General features: G+C 41.2%; 2 protein-coding genes across 15 annotated transcripts in view; both read right to left on the minus strand.

Moving 5' to 3' along the window:
- Window positions 1-1,697: 1,697 nt before the first annotated feature.
- Window positions 1,698-9,129, minus strand: RPE (ribulose-5-phosphate-3-epimerase). The gene is given in 7 exon segments (XM_081190315.1): window positions 1,698-2,146; window positions 2,760-2,846; window positions 3,036-3,170; window positions 4,389-4,528; window positions 5,471-5,550; window positions 8,808-9,054; window positions 9,057-9,129. Coding segments are annotated over 7 exon segments (870 nt in total). The 5' UTR covers window positions 9,115-9,129; the 3' UTR covers window positions 1,698-2,023.
- A 7,239-nt stretch (window positions 9,130-16,368) lies between these two features.
- Window positions 16,369-22,607, minus strand: part of UNC80 (unc-80 homolog, NALCN channel complex subunit) — a 160,464-nt gene continuing 154,225 nt past the window's right edge. For 13 of the 14 annotated variants that reach the window (XM_081189824.1, XM_081189832.1, XM_081189828.1 and 10 more), the window contains 4 exons: window positions 21,381-21,462; window positions 20,565-20,676; window positions 18,336-18,547; window positions 16,369-17,031 (listed from right to left, as the gene is read on the minus strand). In XM_081189824.1, coding sequence (XP_081045950.1) covers window positions 16,762-17,031; window positions 18,336-18,547; window positions 20,565-20,676; window positions 21,381-21,462 — 676 coding nt within the window. In that variant the 3' untranslated portion in view covers window positions 16,369-16,761. The remainder of the gene's footprint in view (window positions 17,032-18,335; window positions 18,548-20,564; window positions 20,677-21,380; window positions 21,463-22,607) is intronic. The other variant, XM_081189827.1, reaches the window with a different exon arrangement.

The following is a 22,607-nucleotide window of genomic DNA, read 5'->3' on the forward strand; positions in this document are numbered from 1 at the left end:
ATATCCAGCACATTCTGTCTTTATTGTAAAATACTGGATGCCATATCATAATTCACCTGTTTACCTCTGCATACAGCTACTGTACCTGTCCCCGAAAGTATTATTTTACACCCTCCCTTCAGTGTTTCAGATTTGTAGAGGATTAATTTGGGAGTCAGCACCGTATTTTTCGGCCCATAAGGCACACCTAGTTTTTTGGGGGGGAAATAAAGGGAAAAAAGTTGATTCCCCCCCAGGCACGGGGCTGGGGCGGGGGAAGCCCGAGCTTAACTGGACCCCAGCCCCCAGAACAGGCAGCTCTCCGCAAGCCGTGGGAGCCCAGCGCTGGGCTCCCACCGCTTGCAGAGAGCTGCGCAAAGCCTGGAGAGTCCGAGAGCAATGGCGAAGTTGCGCGCAGCTTTGCCATCGCTCTCGGAGCTTGCGGGGCTGGGGGGATAGCTTCCTTTTTTTATATATAAATATTTATTAAAGTTTTCACAATATTACATAATGAAAAAGAAAAAAGAAAAAATAAGAAATAAAAAACAGTTAAAAATAATTCCATCTTTACATCACTTATCTTTAATTTACTTGTTTCCCGGACCTCCTCATGCCTCCCTTTTTTGTATTCCAGTTCAATTTATTAGTTCAGCAATTCCTTTCCCTCCTTATTATCCTGATGTTTAATCATAATTATTATAACATTAAATTCTTACCTATTAAAAATCCAATTTTTCCATATTCTTTTAAACCATTACCGCTAGAAACCACTTAACTTCAATCCAACATCATTCTAACATTCCTTAATTTTGCAATATTTCTGTAAATAGTCTTTAAATTTCCTCCAATCTTCCGACTCTTCTCCCTGGTCTCGGATTCTTCCAGTCATTTCCGCCAATTCCATGTAGTCCATGGGGGGATAGCTTCCTGGAGCCTGGAGAGTGAGAGGGGTCGGTGCGCACCGACCCCTCTTGCTCTCCAGGCTTCAGCGAAAGCCTGTATTCGCCCCATAGGATGCACACACATTTCCCCTTCATTTTTGGAGGGGGAAAAGTGTGTCCTATAGGGTGAAAAATACGGTAATTGGTGACCCTGTCACCTTCTTAGAGATTCTTATATTGTAATATTTTTTCACAAAAGCACCTTCAGTTTAACAGGTGTTAGAGCAAGATTTTAGAGCAATACTGATTACTTTTTCATATGCTTGTATTCAGGAATCCCTGTATTTTGCAAGTTCTTGTTTTCTATATAGATTTTTTTTCAAGCAGACTTCCTGCTTCTGCATCTCCCCTTCCCTTCATTTTGTATCCTTAAATTTACAGAGCTTTAAGTGGGACGTGGGTGGCGCTGTGGGTTAAACCACAGAGCCTAGGACTTGCTGATCAGAAGGTCGGCGGTTCGAATCCCAGGGACGGGGTGAGCTCCCGTTGCCCAGTCCCAGCTCCTGCCAACCTGGCAGTTCGAAAGCACGTCAAAGTGCAAGCAGATAAATAGGTACCGCTCTGGCGGGAAGGTAAACGGCGTTTCCGTGCACCAGAAGTGGCTTAGTCCTGCTGGCCACATGACCCGGAAGCTGTATGCCTGCTCCCTTGGCCAATAAAGCGAGAAGAGCGCTGCAACCCCAGAGTCGGTCATGACTGGACCTAATGGTCAGGGGTCCCTTTACATTTATCTTACTAAGTGAACTGGACCAAAAACTAGTTATCAAGATCAGTTACTCTTGTTTATCAGTGTTTATTTTCAAAACATTTAAGTTGTTAAGGAATGAACAAATCTGTGTTGAATGTAGAACAAAATACATCTGTCTTAGATTGCAAGCTGACACATACAATCTTCAAGCAAGAGGCACCCTGATTTTGTAATGCATATTGCAAAGTTTTCTGAAATCAAAGGATAGCACTGGGCCAATATACTTCCAAGCTGCCAAGATGATATTCTCTGCAGCACAGGAAAACCTGCAGTTTCCCTTTAGCAGCACCATAATTCCACAACATCCCACCCACACATATACAAGAAAGCAGCCCTCCCAAGTCGCAACCTGATTTCATCGGTCAAGGGAACGCTTTTGAGCAGCTTCACAACATACGTTCCTCAGGAGATTAATCACCGCTCTGGGATCATCACTCTTCATTATAGCACTCCCAGACACAATCATATTTGCTCCAGCCTGCAAAGAGGAAAAAGCCAGTTATATTTTAAAAGAAGAACTTACTGCATGTTTATATTCATGAGATGATGTAAAGGAAATACATTCTAGGGCTGTGCTCAAGACAAATTCGGCCTATTTGGAGGGATGTGTCAGGTTCAGGTAACCTTGGATTGCAACAAGTTGGACTGGATGGTTCAGAGTGAGCAATGGTTGTGGGGCACCAAGCAGGAAGCAAGCAGGATGGGAAAAACTTCCTGCCTGGCTGAAGCCCCCCCCCCCATCACAGCTGTAGAGCAGAGGGAGCACCCCCTCTGGTCTCAGGGAGGAAAAGGTCTTCTTCCCTCACCCCTCTCCTGGCTATATGTTCAATTAGGATTTGAAAATGCTAATGAAACAAGCCCTGCCCCATATTGGGGTGGTTCCTATGTCAACTTGATGCCCCCCATGGGTCACAGTGACAGGCTGTGAGCAGCCCTAGTACATTCCAATAAGAAATTAAAAGCAACTTGTCAGATCTGCCATTCTAACTTTATATTCTCCTTGCTGCTCATCAGTAGATAAAGGGCATTCAGAATTTCTCAAAGGTGCAAGAATATTCAACTATTCTGTTTCTGAAAGCTGCTAGTCTTACCTCTGCACATTTATGAATGGTATCTGGCCCTACACCACCATCCACTTCAATATCCAAGGAAGGAAACTGTGTTCTCAGCCAATGAACCTAGTTCACAGAAATAACATTATTACCAAGTCACAGGAGCTGTAATCTCTGGTCTCCCTCCATGTGTGCAAAAACTAGGCATCAATCCTTAGTATAACAGCACTCTACTATGAAAACATTCAAAACATTTTCCATAATCCTACTATATTCACAGCTGCTGTACTCAAAATAATAAATGTCCAAATCTACCTTTGGCATCATATCTTCCATGAACTTCTGTCCACCAAATCCAGGTTCCACAGTCATAACCAAGGCCATGTCTATCTGATTGGCCCATGGTGCTAAATATTCTACTGTAGTTCCTGGCTTGATAGCCAAACCAACCTATAGAAACACAATAGATTATTATATATTAACTGAACCTACATCTTGGATTAGCAGTAAATCACTTTTACAAAAGAAAGCTATGACATGATTCCCACTAACTCAACAGTGAACATTTCCTCCTGGGCAAAGGAGATCAGTACCCAGTGTTGTCTTCATAAGTTCATTTTTCTGCCATGTCTGCATATGAATAAAAGTTGTTTCCGTGCGCTGCTCTGGTTCGCCAGAAGCGGCTTAGTCATGCTGGCCACATGACTGAGGACAAACGCTGGCTCCCTTGGCCAATAAAGCAAGATGAGCGCCGCAACCCCAGAGTCGGTCACGACTGGACCTAATGGTCAGGGGTCCCTTTACCTTTTAAGCTCTTCAAAACCTAATGTAAGCATTGATTTTACATTTCCAGTGATTAAATAGTATCTTGCGATCTCTTTCCAAATATATAATTCAGTTAAAATTGTGCCACCATTACCACACGATGATGAGAGCGTTATAAAATTCTTGAACTGTATGGACATTTGAGGAGAAATGTGCTTGCTGTTTTCCAGGTGTATAGTTTAGATTATACTTGAGTGCACTCAACTCAAGTATAATCTAAATTAGGTTGTCAAGAAACACAGGCAGTTGCCGAATTGCACATGCCCTTAAGAAATTAGCTGCAGTCTACTACCTAAGGCAGGAGTTCCTAAACTGCGTCTTGCATGAACTCTGAGCCTGCTACAAGAAAAACAGATAATTAAATGTTCTCACTAGCCCAAGTGTATAGCCATGGAAGAGACTTCACTCTGTCTATGTGTGGCTCACTGCTCTGCCAAGCCTCCTTCCAATCAAACTTGGCTGGGATCAGCTAGTTCTGCATCAGCTATGGAGCACTCAAGCACTCCCAATTAAAAAATTGGAATTGGCTATCTTCTGGTAGTTGCCTGCAACATTTATACATGAATGAATGGTCTTAGCTTTGTCTCCTTCCAAATTAGAAGAAATGCCCCAAACAATGCCTCAAATAAGCAGAAGATGCATGCTCTGTTGAGGGCATTTTTTTTTTAAAAAAAAGGTGGTGAAAAAACAAAAAACCAACCAAACACACTAAAAGGGGTTGGGTGTTCTTTGTTTAAGAGTAAAGTATGCTCACAGCTGTAATTCAGACAAAGTGCTTCATCTTTCAGTGGTTTAAGGAAACGCTTACAAAGTAGCCCCAGAAGCTGTTACCAAACTTCTCACCTTCATCCCATTTTCTCTTATGTCCTTAATGATTGCCCCTGGATTGTTGGTAGCTTCTATGTGAAAGGTATATTGATTGGCACCTGCTACAGCCATAGGCTTCACCCACTGTTCTGGCTTAGCAACCATCATATGCATATCTAGAAAGAACCAAGCAGATCAGAAACATGAAAACAGCACATTTACTGAATCGCTACCTCAAGCATGCTCTCATAATTTATACAGCAAAACACGTGCACTTAAACTGCAACCAAATCTTGTTGGAAGCCACTTTCTATAACTTCTTGGAGTTGGAAGCAGCAGAAACCACCTATGGTCCCTCCTCTCAAAATGTAGGCTTTTCAGTGGCCAGCTCTCAATGATTTGTTTAAAAGTCCAACAATGCAGGGGCAAAGAACATGCATTCTTTAGAGCATTTTGTGCAGGGTTCTGTTCCTGGCATGTCTGTGAAGTGCATATAAGCGGGCCCCACCAGATCCAAAACACGGTAATAGCGCATCAATTGGATGTGCCTAAAATGGTTGCTACCTGTATAGGTAGGCTAAGAGCACTTTAAAAAATATTTATTTCTATTCCTTGTGTGTTGCAGAATATGAGAGTGTGATGCCAGAGTGTTTAATGTTCTGGCTAAAAGAAATTACTAAAGTGCACTGATTCTACAAATCTCATCACATTTGTTGGCTGTTTTTGTTTCAAAATACCACAGAATCATTAGCAGGAAAATTATTATCAAATAGGTACCGCTCTGACGGGAAGGTAAACGGCGTTTCCGTGCGCTTCTCTGGTTTGCCAGAGAAGCTTAGTCATGCTGGCCACATGACCTGGAAGCTGTACGCCGGCTCCCTCACCCAATAAAGTGAGATGAGCTGCAACCCCAGAGTCGGCCACGACTGGACCTAATGGTCGGGGGTCCCTTTACCTTTACCTTTAATGTAACTCATGGGAGACATGTTAGCTGAAGCCTTCTAGTACATGATAAAGTGCCAATGCTGGCTGCTAAGAAGGTAAAATGAAACTCCAGTTTTGCTTCTGAGACTCTTGAGGCAGACATTCAAACATTTAAAAAAAAACAAATGCCTTACCGAAGAAGGGCTGCTGACCCAGCTGCTTCCGAAGGCTCTCTACAACAGGGTGGCCAAAAGTGATGTTTGGTACAAAATGCCTACCCAATTGGGGGGGGGGGGAAATAAGAAAGATAATTTATTTTAAGGTTTTGAAAAAATAGTTCTATTTAGTTCTATACTACTATAAGTGTCAGTCAATTTTAGAATGGAAATTGCTTTCAGCTTTGATTTTATACTGCTATCGAGAAATCTTAAACGCCCCACAATTCAGTACAGGTGACTTGCAGCTTACATACATTTAACTTCCTATCCCTCTTTCTTGAGGATTCTTGAGGGATTTATACAGACCGTCTAGAGAATTGCAGACTACATACACACCAACACACCTCTCAAACTTCAATAGGGCTTGCATATTTATCTGCACCCTGAAGCATGTTTATACAACAAAAGAACAGAACCAGGCCAGTACGATTTCTTTTAGCGTGCGCACACACCACCCTGATGCTGCTTATTTGAAGAGGGTTACATTGTAGCCCTAGTCTACTTCCCGCAGACAACCCCACAGGGATGCCCCACCCATGAGGAAAAGTGAGTCAATGGCCTCAGGGTCCACCGGGGCAGCAGGTCCCAGTGTTGACATTTCTCCCCACAGCCTTGTTTCTGATGCAGATCTTCCTTGGCCCCTACTTCCCTTGTGTAGTAAGTGGAGTGCCATTTTGGGATCTACCTTGGGTGCCAACATGCTTTGGGCTAGTGAGTGAAAAAGGTTTATGCGCATAGGTTATTCCATGTACTGGGAACCCTACATGACCCACTCTCATTTTCCACTGGACCTGCAGATATTAGAGGAGACTAGGAGCATGATCCTGCTCAACCGTACACTGAATGAACAGATAAAAGTGAAGACAGAATGCATGACTCTTGCACTGCATTTTCAGACACAATTATGTTTTAGAATACTGTATGTTGTAGAAAACTTGTTGTTTTGTTCCAGATGTATGCATGAAGAAATGCATTTGCTGAAACAGGTTCCTTGCCAATAAAACTTGCACAAATTTTGTTGTGGCTGCTAGAGGAAACCACATTGTAGGTGTATATTCTGAAGTAGTAGTTTCTTTAAAAGCAACAAGAGACGAACATGCACAGTGCCTGCAAATTGTCAACCAAGCCGTAATGGAAAATACAATCTTTTCCCTCACTCCAATATAGTTATACCAAACTTTACTCAGTAAAGTTCTGTGGACTGTATTATGGGTAATGAAATTTGCCTTTTACCAGAATGGCAATTCAAAACATTGCTGAAGTGCAAAAGACAACTGATGTGCTTTTGCCGAGAAGTAGCATTTCTAGCCACAAGATGCCACTCTACCTATGAGATGCCCAGTTATGCCATTCCAATAAAGTGTATTGGATAGTAAGAAAATGTATTATGCCCACATGCTGTATTCCATTTTAGTTCTACAGCTAGCATATAGCTACTAACTAAAAGCACATTTAAAGATTTTGTATACTTAATATATAATTTTAAAGAAAAAAGCTACACAAGTCACCACTTTTTTTACACTTAACTAATATAACCAAGAATGTTCCCAGTCCTGCAAGGAAGAAGGGAAGGAGCAAATATGTATGTGGTGCTTCCACATAACAATTTATTTATTTGGTGCATGCATGCAGATTTTATGCAGCATTCACACAACATTTTCATCAAAATGCTATCCTATATGATTTTTCCATTTAATGTGAATTAACTATTTCCACAGAAAATCAAAGAACTTTATTAAAAGCTCTATGGAAACAACAAATTGAAATTAATCAGGGATTAATGTAAAATTAGGGACGTGGGTGGCACTGTGAGTTAAACCACAGAGCCTAGGACTTGCCGATCAGAAGGTCGGCGGTTCGAATCCCCACGATGGGGTGAGCTCCTGTAGTTCAGTCCCTGCTCCTGCCAACCTAGCAGTTTGAAAGCACGTCAAAGTGCAAGCGGGAAGGTAAATGGCGTTTCCGTGTGCTGCTCTGGTCACATGCTGGCCACATGACCTGGAAGCTGTACGCCGGCTCCCTACCTATTTATCTACTTACACTTTGACGTGCTTTCTATGCACAATAAATCTTGCTTGTGTCTAACTTGCCACAAGATTTCAGACAAGACCATTTCACCAAACCCAACAAACGCTCACTAGGGGAGACAGATTTGATAATTTGACAACACTAATAGATTAGGTTGATAAAATCAGATTAATAGATTGGAATGGATTAATAGATAAATATGTCAGATTATTAGATAGATTGTATTAGACTGAGTAGAGTAGATTAACAGGTGCATTGATTAATGACATTAAATAGATAAGGCCAGAAAGCTAGATTAGATGGACAGATAGATAGATTAGATGATCCAGGTAAGTAAAAGGGACGTGGGTGGCGCTGTGGGTTAAACCACAGAGCCTAGGACTAGCCAATCAGAAGGTCGGCAGTTTGAATCCCCGCGACGGTCAGTCCCTGCTCCTGCCAACCTAGCAGTTCGAAAGCATGCTAAAAAGTGCAAGTAGATAAATAGGTACCGCTCCGGCAGGAAGGTAAACGGCATTTCCGTGCGCTGCTCTGGTCCGCCAGAAGTGGCTTAGTCATGCTGGCCACATGACCCGGAAGCTGTACTCCGGTTCCTACGGCCAATAAAGTGAGATGAGCGCCGCAACCCCAATGGTCCTAATGGTCAGGGGTCCCTTTACCTTTTTAGATAGATCCAAATAATCAGATTAATGGATTGGATCAGACCGGGTAGATTAATATATAGGTTGATTATTTAAAAAAATGATTAGTTGATTATATTAAATCAGTTGATTCTATTAAATACCAGATAGATAAACAAAATCAGATTAGACGGATTGGATTAGATTAGATTGGAAAAAAGTAAAAAAATAGTCCAGCGCACTTTAGAGACCAACTAAGTTGTTCTGGGTATAAGCCTTCGTATCTCAAGTGTGCATGCACACAAAAGTTTATGCCCAGAACAACTTAGTTGGTCTCTAAGGTGCTATTGGACTTCTTTTTAATTTTCAATTTCGACTGCATCAGACCAACCAACACGGCTACCTACCTGAATCTGGGTTAGATTATGAGGCAGATTGACTATATTAGATTTGCTAGGCTGGAATGCGCATACTCTCTTAATAGGCACTGCAGGTCTTAACCAGCCTAAGAAAAAAATAAATCTACAGGACTGTCGCGGGGCGGGGGGGGGGGCACCAGAGACGCCCCGCATTTTACGCGGAAGCGCGGGCTGCGCGCGCTCCCGCTCTGGTTTCCGCGCCCTCTTTCGTCTCCGCGCCCCCTTCGCGGTCCGCGGCGCAGTTACCCGTCCATTACATCCAGGTGCAGGTAGTCGGCTCCGCAATCCACCATCCGGCCGCACTCGGCGCCCAGAGCCGCCAGGTCGCTGTTGAGGATGGACGGGCCGACGCGGCAGCCGGACGCCATGGCGAAGGGACGGGGGAGCTTCGTCGCGAGGCTTCCGCCCGCCCTCCTGGCCTGGCCGGAAACGAAGGCGCCGGGCGGAAGCGCACGCCTGATGGGAAATGGAGTCCGCCAGCCCCGCCTCGCGCCTGGCCAGCCTCGGAAACCTCCCCGGAAGCCACGCCTCTACTGCTCTTTCCCCCGCTCATCTTTCCCTCAGCTCTGCAGACGGGGTGGAACTACGCATCCCACAAGGCCCCGCGCGCGCCACGTGCCTGCGAATGGATAACCGCTAATAGGACGAAATGTTGTCGGGGGCGGGGCTGGTTGCCGGTGCTCCGGATTGGCCTCTGAGGAGCTGCGCGCGTCGAAGCCAGCTGACCAGCCACTCAGCTCCCGCCTTCCAGTCACCTCATGGTGGGCGGAATTCTATTGGCTGGCTTGGAGGGGGAGGGCGACCAGCCAATCGCATGCAAGCGCGCAATCGTTCCCTTCCAATCGAAAGGCCTCCGTTTGGTAGGCGGGGTCCTAATTAGCCGTGGCGGAAGGGAGCGCTGCCTGAAGCACCGCGTTCGGGCACTAGCGCTCCCTCCGGGTGCGCGGAGCAGCCTAGCTGTGCTGGGGGGGGGGGGGGTTTACCTACTATTATTTGTTAATTTTGTAATGCAGCTGTGATAAGAATTTTAAAGTCTTCGATATATAATAAATGTTCCTAAGTTCCTACCCAAGCACGTACTAGATCAGCACAGGAAGACCGACCTGGAACCATTTTGATTCCAAATGTTTTCTCTGCAAGGTCAAAGTGGAAAAGCCTCCCCATTGTCTTTTCCTTCACAAATCCTGTCTTAAGGGTATGTCTGTCTGTGTTTTAATAGGGTGAGCCTGTGACCTGGCTCAGGAACTAAGTATTGATCATTGCAAAGGACTGGCCAGGCTCCCCAGGGTATCCAATCAAGTGAGCATTAACAGGTAACTTGTCAGACAGGAGATAACGCACTCAGTTTTCTGTTGTAGACCGCCTCTTCTGTGATGTAGGTGTGTGGCCTTGGGTTACACCTGTGATAGGAATTTTGAGGTCTTAGATATATGTTAAATGTTCATAAGTGTACCAACCAAGCACGTACAGTGGTACCTCGCAAGACGAAATTAATTCGTTCTGCGAGTTTTTTCGTCTTGCGAAGCACAGTGTCAGAAAAGTTTTGGAAAAGCTTCAAAAATCACCAAAAACCTCAAAAAAGGCTACCTCAAAGTCAAGTCGCAACTGTATTAACGGTGTTAAGAAAAAGGAAACAAACTTGCAAAAAACGCAAGACATTTTCGTCTTGCGAAGCAAGCCCGTAGGGAAATTCGTCTTGCGAAGCAGCTCAAAAACCGCAAAACCCTTTCGTCTAGCGAGTTTTTCGTCTTGCGAGGCATTCGTCTTGCGGGGCACCACTGTACATAGATCAGCACAGGAAGGCCGACCTGGAACCATTTTGATTCCCAAATTGTCCCAAACTGACCAAATGTTTTCTCTGCAAGGTCAAAGGAAAATGGAAAAGCCTCCCCATTGTCTTTTCCTTCACAAATCCTGTCTTAAGGGTATGACTGTGTTTGAATAGGGTGTGAGCCTATTTATCACTACAAAAAGAATGGCCAGGCTCCCCAGGCAATCCAATCAAGTAACCTGCCAGACAGGAGATAAACAAGGACAGGAGAAAAAACAACATTCAAATGTTCTGTTTTAGACCACCTTTTTGTGATGTAGGTGTGATGTATCTGAGGGGTTTTAGGTTACACCCCTTCTGTGATGTATGTCTGGGGGTGGTCTTGATCTATAGGGTGGCAATTTCAAAAGTCTTTATAAGGCCTTGCACACTATTTTTCTGGGTCCCTCCTCTCTCCTGCGTGTGAGGGGAGAACCCTGTTGCAACAGATCAATAAAGATCAAGCTTACTAGCTGCTTTGCTTCTCAATATTCTCTGGTTGGCCTCTGTTATTCTCTCCTACCAATAGGGAACCTATGTAAGGACTCTATATGGACTCTTGGATACCCCATAAGGGAAAAAGGGCAGATTTTTATTTACAACACCGCCCACCACCAGAAGATCACAGGGTGAAACACAAAATACGTAATAAAACAAAAACAAGAATACAAACTCATACGCCCCCATTTAAAAGGCCATGGAATGTTAATCAATGTTTTTCCTTCATGGAGGTGGAAAGTGAGCCTCTTTGAGGAGAGCATTCCACAAATGGGAAGCTACCGCAGAAAAGGCTCCCCTCTGGACCTCATGGGGGGAGCACAGGAAGAAGGGCCTCTCATGACCGGCAGCAGCTTTAATCTGAAATGGGGATCACTGCCCCCTGGGCACAGCCAATAAGATGGGGTGAAGCAGCAAGAGGCAGCGCCCCACTGTTTCCACTGGAATGACCCCCTGCCTCATGGGGTGAGGGTGTGGGGCAACCTTCCAACACATGGTGATGGCACTCGTCTTCACCACCCCTGGGGCAGAGAAGGTGAGCGGCAAGGCCTTGTGGAATGCCCTCACCTCTCGAGTGGGGGGGGGGGCTTGGGGGTCTTCCAGCAGCAGCAGAAGTGGCAGAGAGAACACGGGTCGGGGGTTGCAAGGGAGACATATTTCTGCCCCTGCCTGCCTTGTGGTAAGCACAATGTCTGCTCCATGTTATTCCACCGAAGTGACTTCAATCCGATGTTTTCATAGAATGATAGAGTTGGGATGGATCCCAAGGGTCATCTAGTCCACCCCTGCAATGCAGGAATCTCAACTGAAGCATCCATGACGGATGGCCATCCAACCTCCGCTTAAAAACCTCCAAGGAAGGAGAGTCCCCAACCTCCTGAGTGAGTCTGTACCACTGTCAAACAGCTCTTGCTGTCAGAAATTTCTTCCTGATGTTTAGTCGGAATCTGCTTTCTTGTCCTTTGGAGCCATTGGTTCGGGTCCTAGCCTAAGGGGGAAGTGGCATTTGTACAGATGATACTTGTTTGCTTCTTATTGATTGTAGCATCCCAAACAGCAGACATTGGGGGAGGGGGGAAGACTCGGAATTGGCTTGTTTATGCCTAATATAGAGACTCAATCCCTGTCTGACCTTCCAGTAAACGAGACTAGATTATTGTTACAGGTAAATCCTTGCTTTCCAAGCTTGTTCAGTTGAGCAACGTTACATGTGCTGTGCGAGTTACTCCACTCACCCATTTATCTTACTAGTAGCGCACTGGCACAGGCGACAGCATGCTAAGTGGGCACACAAAGTTGTTGATACATGGCAAGTGGCATATATATTTTTCCTGGATTATTTTCCCATCCGTTTGTTAAAGTCTAATTTCATAGATCTGGACTGGAAGATGTACAACTGCACAAAGCCTGTCAGCCAGGTGTGCTTGTTCACTGTGGGTCAACAAACTTGGCTTTGTGCCATCCTGGGACTATAAAAATGGAGGGTGCAGGGGAAAGGGGTATCTAGCACATAGCAGATCACAGGACGTTTGGTGTGATGCATCATAAATTGTGAAGGTCTGTATAGTCATTTATACTGAAACAGAATACATGCAATAACTCCCTCCAAAAATGATTCACAAAATAATTTCATAACCATGGCAACATTTCTCTTGATAGATCAAGCCATAGTTGCTAATGGAATTATTATACTTACTTCTGTGGACTACCTTTTTCTTCTAAGGAGCTCAAGGTGGCGAACGTGGTTCTCTTCCTCCCCATTTCATCCTCACAACAACCCTGTGAGGTAGTTTAGTCTAAGATGGCCCAGGGTCACCCAGTGAACTTCATGGGTGAATGGGGATTGGGACCCTGCTCACCCAGGTCCTAGCCCAACACTGTAATTGTTACACCACATGGGCTCCTGTTAACAAGTGGTATGAATATTGAAAACACCAACTCTGAAAAATATACCATTATGAACAGAAATGTCTTCAAACAAAAATATTTGTAGAGAACTTTTATTATTTATTCATATTCAAACATTAGACTACTGTAATCTTTCATAAACATAATTCAGACATCTTTATGTTTCATCTTTGGTCATTTGGCACACATTGCAGATCTAGAACATTTCAGCTCTGTATCCTTACATCCCATAGTTTAAAATGATTCTATCTTCTCAGTGGGCTTCATTTTTCTGGTTAACATTAAAAATTCATTTTAACTGGGTACGAATTCCTAATTTCATGGTTGGCTTCATGGTTTGTATAAACAAATATTTTAATAAAAGTATCTCGATTTCAAATATTCTCCCTTAATATCTAACATGGCAAGATAGCCCTTCCTTCACTTCCATATGTAACATTTGTCAATAACATTTGTCAATAAACATTCTCGTGACTGCCCTGAGATCATTTACAAACAGTATACTAACAGTATAATCTGGTGTTATTAAAAGGAGTCGACTTTCCTTTCCCTTTATATTTTTACATATCTCTTTGGCAATGCAAGTGTCAAAATACATTGTATTAAAGCTTAACAATTTTAATGAATATTTACAGGGAACGCCCTGTTTTAAAAATTTGGAGGGAAACAGCTTACTTGTTCTTATAACACTAGTGGAATTCTGATTTTTATGCCAATTTTTCCTTTGCTAAAATATATTGGCAAAATTCTCTAGAAATTAAAACCATTTCAAGTCTCAACAGCTTTTCTTTAAAATCTTGCAGCAGCATTCTTAAAAATACATCCCTTGACATTCTTATACATATAGATGTACACATAAACACACATACAAGTATTTTTGACATTCAGCACAGCTACGATCACATATAGAAAAGACAATTGTAAAACAATGATCATACTGAAGATTTCCAATACAGTAATGCTCCCTTTGTATAAAACTAGACTGGGACTGGCCACTGCTTGAAAAGCTATGAGGAGGCACATGTTGAAGAGGAAATTTACAGTAAACTTCATGGCTGTAATCTCATAACTTGGTATGACAGTCTTTTAGAAAGGGGGACTTTGTGATTCGTAACAATATCAATGACAGCAAGTTAATGTAAAAAGTTGAAACAACCAAACTTTACTGAACACTGACAGACAGTTGTTTTTTTACAACACAGATCATTTTTTGAACACTACGTATACATAAGGCCTCTAACACTAAGGAAGCAGCATAGTTTTTCTTCACAGCAGAATATACTTGTCACTTATCAATATACTGGAAAAAGCACAACGTCTGTTAAGAGCACATCTGTATGCACCTTTACTCAGTACAGTGTGCCTAATAGGACATAGATATACACTTGAAAAACAGGCGTGCTCAGGATTTCAATAAACTGCTTAAGCAGCAGCCTTGCTGAACCACAAGATTGATGTTATTTTAAAGTCACTAATGTAATTTTAAAATTGCAACTTAAAAAAGACAGAAATGAAAACAAGAACACCACAAAAGGGATATTTACGAGTTCTCATTATGGCTTGCTAAAATGTATTCAATACCGTACAGCTGGTAATGATGAAGATACGTACTAAGTTTTAGGAGAACTGGCTTTTATATAGTGAATCACAGTATTTTCTATTCTTAAAACTATGATCAGGTGAAATACTTATTGCACATACAGATAAATACTCCCTTTACCTAAATTAGTATGTCATTACTGAAAACATTTCCCTAAAAATCTTTGTAAAATACAGGTATATGCTTGTTGTCTGCATTGTCATTTCCATATTGTAGTCACATAATGTGCACTAATAAATGAATAAACTTAACCATAAAGAAATCCTCAGTGGACCAGAAATTATAGGTTTGAAATATCAATTAATGTTTTTTTAATTAAAATATTTCATTTGTAGTTCAGAAAATGTTTTCCACACATGGGATGGAATCTAACAAAGTGTGAGGGACCTCCCTTTCCTCCTCTCCCCTCTGCAAATACTTGTTCACCAGAAATCCAGAGCAGATTGATTCATGGGGAAGGAGAGGAATGAGGAGTCCCAGCGCATAAGCAGGAGTCACTTGTGCAAAGCCACCCATGATTTCCAAAGGAAAAGCAAATCCAACATACAGTACTTCTACTGCAGGGCAGACTGTACCACTGCTCTGATGTCACAACAAGAAAAAGTAGTAGGACCTATTTCACAGCGCAGTGCTATCTCTATTCAGAATTAAGTCCTATTGAATTGAGTGCTGCTTACTCCCAAATAAGTTGGGTTAGGATCAGCCTCAGCTTGCTAAAAGGTCCATACACTTCGTTATTTGTTTTTACATTACAGTTCTTATAATGCATGTAGAATAAAATAACTCTGTTGACCATGATCATGCTCTTAAAAACGTGTTCCCTGAGTAGGAGGGATACAAGCTGGGGGACAGAGTGCTGCTTCCTGAGCTTTCTCATTCAAATCTCATTGAATCCAATGAGGAAGCCACCCTATGAAAAGATCAAATTATCTCTTTAATTAATAACATGTAAAAAGTGACACACAAATTCTCTGTGAAAAAAGGCTTGGTACAGAGGCTTGGTTTGGTTTAAAGTGACAGGAGTGATGCAGCGCTTTTTTCCTGCATAGTTTCAGAAACCATTCTCAGCTATTTATGAAATATATATATAATTTAAGCTTAGCCTTCTGGAAAGGTATTTTGGTAACCATACATATGGCTGGCACAATAAATCCATGTTAGAAACCTGTAAACAAATTAATTTACATCAACTTAATGACATCAGAAAATGTTATTCCCCTACTTGAAAATTAATGCTTACATTCATTCTTTCATTCATTGAGTCTAGATTGCAAATCATCCATGATTTTAGATGAATAAGCTTCAAAGAGAGGTATGATTCAATACATTTCACACTGAGAATCACAGATACCTGCAGATTCATATAAGTGTATGTGAAAATAAATCTTCACTTCACACTCCCAGTATGCAAAAATACTTGTTACATACACATCAACTCCTGGTTTTTTATGTAGATTATATTAATGGAAATACAGATGCAACTATAAGTATAGCAGAAAGATGCACACACTTTCCTGCTGTTTTTATATTCAGGTTGTTTAAACATTCAAAGCAGGATATTTAGTATAATTTACAGAACACTTGCTACAGTGTTTCACAACTCTGTATAGCAGTATCATTTTTTCCATTCCGTATTGTCCACATTTAGTTTTCAAGAGAGTGAAAAGAGTTTATATTTCAGATAGTGTAAGTGTAAACAAGGAACAGAGATCACCCAAAATATTCCTCTGAACTTTGTTTGGTGGTTAATATTCTGATGCTATTAATTATTATTAATAATACCATCATAAAGCATTCTGCAGTTCTATCGCTAGTAATTATGTCTCTGATGAGTATACTGTGTGTGTGTGTGTGTGTGTGTGTGTGTGTGTGTGTGTGTGTGTGTGTATATACACACACACACATTGGGGGTTGGACTCGATGGCCCTTGTGGTCTCTTCCAACTCTATGATTCATATATATATATATATATATATATATATATATATATATATATATATCTTCTGAAATTACAAAAATAAACTTTAGATTTAGATCACTATATTAAGGTGGATAACCTCCAAAAATATAGTTCTCTGTTTCTGCCTGGCATTTGTTATGTAACTTATAGAAGCTAAAGAGTGCAAAAGATGTTGTGAATCAGTTCTGTGTCTAGGAAGGTTCCAGTGATAATCTCTTCCTCTATTTTATGGTGTGTCCTGAGTCCACCTAGATCTGTCCAAAGCTGCAGCTTATTTTCTAAGATATATTGGCCCAATTTTACCAATAGGATACTAGATGTGTTCCACATGTTCATAAAGTGCTCCTTTACATACCTCTAGAAGAATAGGAAGACCAGAGGAAGATCTCTCATTCCTCTGGTGTACTACCTGCTGCTTTCCAAGTCAAACATGAGACTCATCCAGGTCAATATCAGTCTGTCCCACCTCAACCTGCGTGTAGCTGAACTGGCTGGAAAGTAGGGGATTCTCTGTCCCATTGTCTTCACTAATGTGAAGGACAGTGTCTTCATGCTGCAGTAAGCTGGTGGTTTCAAGGCCTGCAAAATCATCAGTGTCAGAAAGTTCTGTGGGTGGAGGGGTACTGTGAGCTGGTGCTGGCTTTTGCTCCACATTCTCGTCCTTTTTTTTATCCTCAGCAGAAGCCGTCACATTCTGAAATGAAGAAAGGTTATTGCAGATAAACATTACCCTGCAACTATCCTTAAAACGGTCAAATTCCAATGGCTGCAATCCAACCCCCAGCCGCCCTCGTGGGTGGCAAGGCTGCACACACACCTGAAACCCTGCCACTTACGTTGCTGGCCCGGGTGAAAAGTGGGGCAGGCATATTGTGAGCTGACTCCGCAATAAGACCTGGACCAGTCTTGATGCCATTGCATGAGGGCAGCAAGGACAGCTCAGCCCCTCTCTGCACCTGGAATGCCCTGGTTTGGGGCTGCCACTTTGGGGGTCCTGCCACATTCAGTGAGCAAAACAGGTCACTCCATGCTGGAAGAGTGATGCTGGTGCCAACGGACCTTGACACCTCAAATTTCAGTGGGGCCCTGTGCAATGCCAAAATCCAGTATCCTGCTCCGCCTCTCACTTTCCACTGGACTTCATAGCTGTGGTGCTGCTGAGGCAGCCCAGGAGCACTGTGCCTGGTGCAACAGTACTGTGTTGATATTTTGCTCTTTGTGTCCTGGACTGTATGGATTTCTGTGAGATTATTAGACATTTTGTAGGCACTGTAATGTCACTTTTGTAAGTCGTTTTAGAAATACAGGAGACTGGGGAATTAACATTTGAGAGGTTCCCATGCATTACTGTAACTAGATAAATAATAAAATATATATTTATGGAAATATATTCAAATATGTGCACAAAGAGAGGAAAGGCATAAGGGAACAGAAAGAACAGAGGACTATCTTAAGATACAATGAGAAAATAAATAGCAAACATGTATGCAGAGTAGGGGTGGGCAAATATGTCAATCTCAGTTTCTCCCAGTTTATAATTTTTCCAGTATGATGTTCAATTTTCCATATTTCTATATCAGTTTGCATTTTTTTAAAGTCCTCATTAAAATTTGCCAGCATCTTTGTGCCAATTTCTCCTCCTACATACATTTATATGAAATTTTGCCTAATATACACATTTTTTGCAAAGCAGTTTCCCCTAAGCTAATGCATTTATGTATTGTCCAGTCACAAATATGCATTTATATGCACACTTCACCATTGTATATGCATTTTTGTACAAATACACATTATTTGGTTGGAGAATTGAATTGCAAGATTCCAGGTAGTGTGAATTTCAAAGGATAGCCGTGTTTCAGTTTGCATAGTATTTCAGAAAATGTAAATTTGGTAAGTAAGCCTTTAAATGCAAATTGAATCAAATTTTCCACCATCCCTAATGGGAACAGAAGAATAAACTGTGACAAGCAAGCAAACACACTTTCCCCAGTAGATTACCTGACTGGAGGAGACTTGACTATGGAGATCTGCCACAGTAACAGCAGGTGAGGGAGGCAGAGTGGATCTCTTTGCAGCTTCCTGCTTGCTACTGTCTGAAGGGCTGCTCTTTTTGCTGCTTTGCTGCTGGGCTGCAATTGGTGCTGGATCCGGCTTTGATGTCAATGCCTCGGATTTAGCTTCAGTGAAGGTTACAGATCGTTTTTGATCAACTGCAGAATTAGACCATAAGCAGCAGTGGATGTACCACCACACGCATTTAAAAATGAATTCTGGAACCATTTCATGGCCTGAATGCCTACCTTCTGCCTAGGGATGGATGAACCAGACTGACCTGTCCTGGTTCCATAAATGGATGTCTTATGGATATGCTTTATCCCACCCTGTTCCAGATTAGATTTTTTTAAGGGTATTTCCAGGGAAATCCTTTTAAAAAAAACCCTGAATAAAAACACTCACGAAAAGACACATGAAAATGAGGAGTGCTTACAAGGTGAACTGAAAGATTATTCTCCAGGTGGCGCAACAGGAGATAGATAGATAGATAGATAGATAGATAGATAGATAGATAGATAGATAGATAGATATAGACAAACAGATAGATGATAAATGATAGATAGATAGATAGATAGATAGATAGATAGATAGATAGATAGATAGATATAGATGATAGATAGATAGATAGATGATAGATAGATAGATAGATAGATAGATAGATAGATAGATAGATAGATGATAGATAGATAGAAGATAGATAGATAGATAGATAGATAGATAGATAGATAGATAGATAGATAGATATAGATGATAGATAGATAGATAGATAGATAGATAGATAGATAGATAGATGATAGATAGATAGATAGATGATAGATAGATGATAGATAGATAGATATAGATAGATAGATAGATATAGATAGATAGATGATAGATAGATAGAAGATAGATAGATAGAGAGATAGATGATAGATAGATAGATAGATAGATAGATAGAGATAGATATATAAATATATAGCTATATATTTATATATCTCTATCTCTATCTATGCCTGTCTGTCTATCTATTAGTATAGTGCCTTTAAGGAAATGTGCAGTTGCTTCTTGCACCATTTAAAAAGTGTTTTGACTTGGTACAGCAGAGGTGCTGCACTTTGAAGCTGGTCAACACAACTTTAGTGTTAAGAAAAGAGAAAGAGCAATCCCTCAGTTCTCCTCAATACAATGATTAAACTGGCCATTGGAAAAGTTCGTCAATCTGCAGACTAAACCACAATTCTGAGACTTGCCCTATGGAATGAATGAGGTGGTGTTCACACCAAAACCTAGCCTGAATTGAAATCCTCTGACATGCCTATTTACAGCCCCTTGTTTTCAATCAGTAAATCAATCAGTTTATTTTTATGTCATCTTTTCATGGAACAGGCCAAGGTGGCTCACAACAAATCAAAATAAAATAATACATAATTTGATAATCAGTACAGTAGCACACAGGGAAAAACATCATCATGCTTTGTTCCTGCTCCAGAATGAAAATCCCCAATACAGATTAAAAAAAGCAACAATAAATACAGATAGGAAACAATAAATTAGCATCCGGATCCTAAACAAGTTTATTGCAAGTAATTATACAATCTATGTTAATAGAGATAACTTTCACGATAGGAGGAGGAACTTAGGTTACAACTGACCCCCACATAAATTGCAGAGAATTTCCCTGCCTTTCCTTCAAAGTGTATCACCGAACCACAACATGAATGGAGAGAAATAGTTGGCCAACACTGCCCACCTTTAGATGGCAGTTTGGATTTCTGGACCTACAGCAGCAATGCCATTCCATCTCCACAATGAGCACAGCAAACATTATCCCATCTTTTATAAGACATGATCTTATGTTGAATCATTTTCTTAAGCTCCACATTTACTCCACACAGGCACACAAGTGGTTGTGTACCTGGATCATTTTCTGATACAGGTGGAAAGTACCATTTTGTTTTTGAGAGGAAGGAGAAGGTAGTAGAGTTTTGGGTGAGCACATAGCACTGCACCTGGGAGAGTGCTCAAAATCTGCTTTTGAGGGTTGGAGGACTCTTCAGCAGATTTTATGGGTGCGCAGCAGGCAGTGAGGAAGCTAGCACCCTGTTACATGTGCAGAGGTTCACTAGCTCACCACTGCTTTCCTCACCAGGAGCTTTAAAAAATGAAACCACAGCATTGGAAAACTTTCCTTACCAGTTGGTTTTGCTTTGGGCTGTATGCTTCTACGTGTGGTAGAAAGACGTGCACCATGACGGCTGCGAGGTTCCGTCTGTGTTTTCTGCCGTGATAAAAGAGGCCTTCTTAGCTGGAAAGCATTGAAGGAACAAAGTTAGAAATACAATAATGTGGTTCTGCAATACATCTCACTTGACAGTAAGCCTGCAACATATGTGGGAGTTATGTTCTGCGGATTGTGCCTAAAGAGCTTAAATCACATATCATCAAAACCTTTTAGGTTCGATGGCAAGTGGGACTGCCAAAGTCACACCCCTTTTATTTATTATTAATTTTTTGCTGTGCACATAAAGCTGAATGCTCACAAGTTAAATGTGAGCTACTGTATAGCCCTATTTTTTCAGTAGATACATTTATTTTGTTTTCACTATTTGATCTAACAAGCCAGGTGAACAAAATTGTACCTTTTAGAATTTTACTTGATAATATGAGAACAAGGGAGACACTATTTAATATGGTCTTGTTATTGCTAGGACAGATTAGATAATCTCTCACCATGTCCTGCATTTTTTAAAAAAGTGTCTGAGATTTTTAATGCAGATAATGAAAATGAAATGCAGTGATTAAACATGTGCTCCTAAGGGCTGTACACTCCTCCTTGTTGTCTTGTTGGAACAATGCAATCTCTACACAGAAACAGGCATACATCACAATCAGTTTCATAAACCCAATGCTTAACATTGATATGGTCTACTTCATTTTCAAGCAAATTCTACTGAACAAAATGTAATCAATTATTTCATCCAATAGGCTACCAACGTCTTATGAACTTACCTGCCTCAAGCCTCTTTTTCTCCCTAATGGTTGCTGTAGAAGAAGATTGTGGTGTCCAGGTTCACTCTGCACGCTTGCTACCCTGTTAAGTGTTAAAAGCATTATCACTACTGTAGAAGAACATATACAAGAGACTTGTTTTATTGCAGACGTTGCTAAACATATTGATAAAATCGCTTCCAAGATCACATCACCTCTGAAGGTAACGGGAGAGTATCTGTTAGGTTTGGAATTAGGATATGAAGAGTATTAGGATAGGAAGAGTGATGACATTCAAGAGTAGGCCATATACTGGAAAGTATCAGTCTCGCAAACTGAACTCAAAATCATGCAATAATACATCCCATTAGACAATGGCCATTCTGCTCCCCATGCCATGAAGGAGGAAGGCAAGTCAATAAAAGGATGTCATTTTATGATCCTAATGTCTTTTTTTGTTTGTTTTTTTGCAGACACTAGGCAACAGTTGGAAACACACATTTTCCTTCCTGTTAGATTTTTAATTTACCCCTTAATCATTTATAATTTTAGTTCAGAAGGTGAATGATGAACACAGTTGACAAAGTATTAATTCATGTCATGGGCACAAGACTTAATGGAAAAAGTTATCACATTGAACACATACTTGCAGGCTCAAGTTTCTTTGTGGATAGTGATTAACATAAGCACTAGTCCTAGAAAAAGCATGATCATGGTCTTCAAAAAATGAATTTAACAGACTCAACAGAAAGCAAATTTTCTGAATTGAGAACAAACATAGTTCCATAATTAAGCAGGCACAAAACCCTACTGCAGCACTCATCTGCAAACTAGAACAATGTCTCCCCGTCTGTTTCCATTACTTTATAGTATAAAGTTTATACCATCCAATAAGAACTGTTCATATAACAGGGAATGCCTGCCAGTATTCTAGTTGAAAGAACAGCAATATGAAGACAATTTCAGTAGTAGATAGTACTTTGCCATTGTCTGATTACAGTACATTTTAATTCTGTCCCTTATACATCTCCTTAACAAGCCTTGGCATGCATTATTCAGTATTTGACTTTGAAATAGATTTTGCTGGTGTCTGGACTGAAAAAGGCTCCCCACCCCCATCTTCCCTAACTTTGATGGATACTTATGGTTCTTGTTTATTGCAGCTTAAGAAATTGAACCAAATAAAGCAACATTTATAAGATATCAAAATTCTAATGGTCTTGGAACACATCAGCAATAATAGTGATA

This window comes from Podarcis bocagei (genome assembly GCF_964188305.1).
Source record: "Podarcis bocagei genome assembly, chromosome: 1".
NCBI lineage: Eukaryota > Metazoa > Chordata > Lepidosauria > Squamata > Lacertidae > Podarcis > Podarcis bocagei.